Source organism: Vigna umbellata, chromosome 1 (assembly GCF_029865625.1).
Source record: "Vigna umbellata cultivar VRB3 chromosome 1, Vumbellata_1.0, whole genome shotgun sequence".
Taxonomy (NCBI): Eukaryota; Viridiplantae; Streptophyta; class Magnoliopsida; order Fabales; family Fabaceae; genus Vigna; species Vigna umbellata.
In genome coordinates this window covers 7,226,826-7,231,068 of record NC_142165.1, presented here as the reverse complement: position 1 = coordinate 7,231,068, position 4,243 = coordinate 7,226,826, and the positions used below count along the sequence as shown (strand labels likewise).

General features: G+C 35.8%; 1 protein-coding gene across 1 annotated transcript; it reads right to left on the bottom strand.

Moving 5' to 3' along the window:
• Window positions 1–500: 500 nt before the first annotated feature.
• On the bottom strand, window positions 501–1,606 carry LOC148204497 (protein ACTIVITY OF BC1 COMPLEX KINASE 7, chloroplastic-like). The gene is made up of 4 exons (XM_088109613.1): window positions 1,534–1,606; window positions 1,278–1,382; window positions 864–1,005; window positions 501–775 (listed from the first exon to the last, which is right to left on the bottom strand). Exons 1-4 carry the CDS (start codon window positions 1,594–1,596, stop codon window positions 702–704), a joined length of 384 nt encoding a protein of 127 aa, XP_087965739.1. The 5' UTR covers window positions 1,597–1,606; the 3' UTR covers window positions 501–701.
• Between the last annotated feature and the right edge of the window lie 2,637 nt (window positions 1,607–4,243).

Sequence of the window (4,243 nt, the reverse complement as noted above, 5' to 3'; positions counted from 1 at the left end):
AGGAAATAGAATTTACTTCGAAATTATTTCTGTTTTAGTGATTTTAGAAATTGTTTATTTTTAATCCGACAATGGAACTTGTAAATATTAAACTAAAGTACAATACATAAAAATGTGTCTTGAAATGCATTGATTAAAAATATATAATAATGGAGGTTCTTAATACTATATTGTTCTGCATTAAGTCAATGAAGAATTAATGCACTATCAGTTTAATGTTATTGCAACTACATCTCACTTCCTAATACAGTAAGAACAAACAAGTATAAAAGAACAGGAGTGTTGCTTAAGTCAACAAATAATTAATGATCCGTCACTTAATGTTATTTGCCAACCGTATATGTCTCTTTCTTGGTTTCTTTTTATAAAAGAGACATTAGGGACTTAAAGCCAAGCACAAAAATGATATATTTTTACATAAATTGTTTTATTAATAAATAAAAAAAATCTTCGAGTCGTCTTTGAAACAAACACTAAAAAGTAAGCGATGAGAAAGGAAATAACTAAAAGCAGGTGAGAATTATAATCAAAGTCAAATTTGTCAAATAAAGAAAGAAAATAAATTATGAAATTGTCATATTTGAAAGAAAAAATAAAAAATAAACATTATCATAGAAAAAAAATTTAATTCAATCTTATAAAATGGAGACAAAAGAAGTTTACAGAAGCCTGAAAGAATCGAATATTTTGGTAAGCAATTATTATATCATTTTTTCAAACTTATCAAGCATCTTTACCCTTTGCATGGATCTGACAAACAGTGTCATAAAAATACCTGCACATTCAAATCAAATGCTACATCTATCAGTCATATGAAGAAATTTGAACATGATTGGACAATAAGCTTTGTAAGATAAAGTAACCTGCAGCAATGAAAGATCCATTTCCCATAGCTACATTGCCTTGGTTGCTCATAGTGATACCAAGATTTAGCAGAGTTCCTCCTAACACGGTATACATAGTTGCCATTTGTAAAGTCGTTGCTTTCCGAGCAGCTCTTTCAGACTGCCAAATTAACTTCATTAATCTCAATTTTACAAAAAGGGTTCTGAATAAAAATAATGCAACCAAAAAAATATGAATAAACTGAAGAATAACGATACCATGACATATTTTTACATTCGTTTGACACGTAGTACAAAATTAAAATAGTCATAAAAATGTAAATTTTTTATATTTTTCAAAAAAGAAGAGGATAAAATAGTAAGAAGGTATAATATCAAATGAATAAAACAAATTTATCTGTGTTTTTTAAGGTATGATTTTTCTAAACTGACCTCGAGAACTCGGACTCGAAGTTTTAGATCCCCTGCTTCAAGTTGCTTTGTAAACTCTTCTATTCTTTGAACTCTATATGGCATTGACATGGTGTAGGATCTAGCCTAAAAGCATTACACCAGAGTTATCGATTCAAATGGATCATCACATTGAACAATGGCATAAGTACATGCTTCACATCAAATAGATGTAAAAAAACATCATAGAAAAAAACAAAAATAAACAAAGTTCAGGGAAGAGGTGTGTGTGGGGTACATCATCTGCTTGCTTTCTTATCTCCTCCACAAGCTGTGGTGGTGTAATCTGCTTTTGCCTCATATCTAAAAGTTCGTGTAACGTAGTAAGAAAGTATGAGCACTAATGCAGCATGGGAAGTATAATTGTTCATGGACTATCTGAACTCTGAACCTGTGCATAGGGTGCAGCAATCCTTGCAAAGGAGAAATTTGGATTGAGTGTGTAGCCTATGTGTCACGTCACCATAAAAGCACTGCTGAGTCACCTGTCAGCTTCCATAAATGCACCCACGCCACACGCTCAGTGCAATTAAAACGCACTCACATTCTCTGAATCACGTCTGCCATGTGTCAAATTGGAATGTTCTAAATTTGATAGTGGAAGCCAGGTGTCAGCATGCGAGAGAGTGTCCGTTTGACTTGGGAAAGGAGTTGATTTTCTGAAGCACCTCTTCCCACTCTCTCTGCATTGCACCATCTTCTTCCTCAAAAATTCAAAACCTCCATTTTCTCCTCCTTCTCTCTAGAACCCTCTTCTTCTCTCTTCGGTAACTTACCACCCTTTTCTCTGTTCACGTTTCAGCACCGTAGGAACGTCCCCTGCATCGTGAGCGTCATTTTAAACCGAACAACTTCTGATTCTGTAACCGGTAAGTTTTCCAACCTAGACTCTCGTTTCTAGATTTCCTACAAAACCCAAATTCAGCTGCATGCAAGGGTATCAGCTAAATTCTTTTACATTTCTTTTGGTTAGATTTAGTGAAGAACTTAAGAAAATCGTTGAGGGTAGGAAACCGTTGTGGACGAGTCCAATTATTAGACGTTTCAGTCACGAATCCAGGTAAGGGAAGCTTATTAGATTTAATTCATGTGATTGTGTTGTACTGCATGTGCGTTTAAGTGTTGCTTGAATGTATGATTCATGATATTGTATTTTGGTATGCGAATATGATTCTGAAATGATGCGTGTAAATGATGAAATGTGCTATGGTTGGATTAAATTGAAAAATGAGTTGTATGATGAGATGATGTATGAAGAAGTATGAATTTGTGCCATGATATGAGTGATTAAATGCATGAAAGTTTATACTGAAAAATATGGTTACTGTATGTTGAAATTGAATATGAAAATCATATGAAAATGAACGTTCGTTATCGATACGGTCATTGATCGTTCGGTATTCGTAGTAAATTCTTTGAAGTAGTCGAACCCTTTCATTTGGAAAGGATTTCCCTTTGAGGACGAACGCCCTCTTATATATATAGCTTTACGTTTGAGCGTTCGGCCAAACGTAGACTTCAGGAGTGTTGTGTGAGAATTTGAGAAGCCTGAAAGTATATCTTTGAGCTCTTAGTTAAATTATTAAGACATAAACTTTAAGTATCTGATCTATATTAAATCCCAAACTTCTATGATTTTGAACCAGTGAATAGTCTCAACCCAAAACGTACGTTCTAAGTGGCGCTCGGTCTTATACCGAACGCTCGTCCCAATACGTTCGTTATAAAGTAACGCTCGATCCTATGCCGAACGTTTGTTCCTTCAATAATCGCCAACGAATCGAAATAGCGTTCGTCCTAAATTCTCCTAGCGTTCGTCCTAAAACTTAAATAGCGTTCGTCCTAAATTCTCCTAGCGTTCGTCCTAAAACTTAAATTCTCCTAGCGTTCGTCCTAAAACTTAATAATGTTCGTCATGAAAGATGAGTCAGCTTGATTCCTTTGTAAATGAAGTCCCTTTGGTCTCGTTCTTGACGTTCGTCCTCGTTATGAAGAGGATTGAACGTTCGTCTTTTTATACAAGTGGAACAAAGAATGAAAGTGTTAATAAGAGGTTGAATTAAGATGTGCGAATACTATAAGAGTTGAAATTGTGATTGTGGAATTTGAACGAGCGTTCCAAGGAGGAACGACTCTTGGATGGAAATTGAGATTGGTAAAGTATGAATGTGGACAAAGCTTAGCTGGCGATTCATCCTGATGTTCCGTGAGTGCTCGTCCTCACGTAGAGGGGAGTATGTCATGTGTGGGAACGGCAGGAGGTCCTAGTCCTTGGGGGTACCTTGGATGGAAGGGACTAACCTCGGGTGGCAGCTGATGATAAATGCCAGTTACTACACCACCTGGGTGCACGAACGTCGTAGCTACACAGAATTCATACAGTCCGGACAGTCAGTCTAGTATCAGGAATTGATTGAGTGAATGAATTGATTGAAGCATATGTTATGACTTATTTAATTTGTTTGATGTATATGTATGTCTTACTTGAATTAAATTCAATAAGCTTACCCTTCGTTTTCCGTTGTGTTGTCTGTATCTGTACGTCCGTCTTGTACTTGCAATGATCATCCGTGTGGATGTGAGCAGAGGGAGATGCATCTCTGGAAGAAACGCTTGAAGAAGGAATTCTGGCGGAAGAGAATTTAGTGGAGATTGAAGTGAAGGCCGAACCATAGAACGTTCGGTTATATGTTAGTTTATTTATGTTAGTGGGTTGTTTTAGAGCGAACGCCCTCTTGTTTATAATAAATTTTGGAACGTTCGGTGTTTCCCTCAGTTTTTTAAACCGTTCGTTCTTATTGCTTAGTGAACTCTCGTAAAATTTTATGTATCTATGTAAGGCCGCTCGGCCAAGAGCGTACGTTATTTCCTTACTGTAAGACTGATTTGATATATTAATATATGTGAATATTCTATTATATAGTTGTTGACTGTATAATTTTGGGATG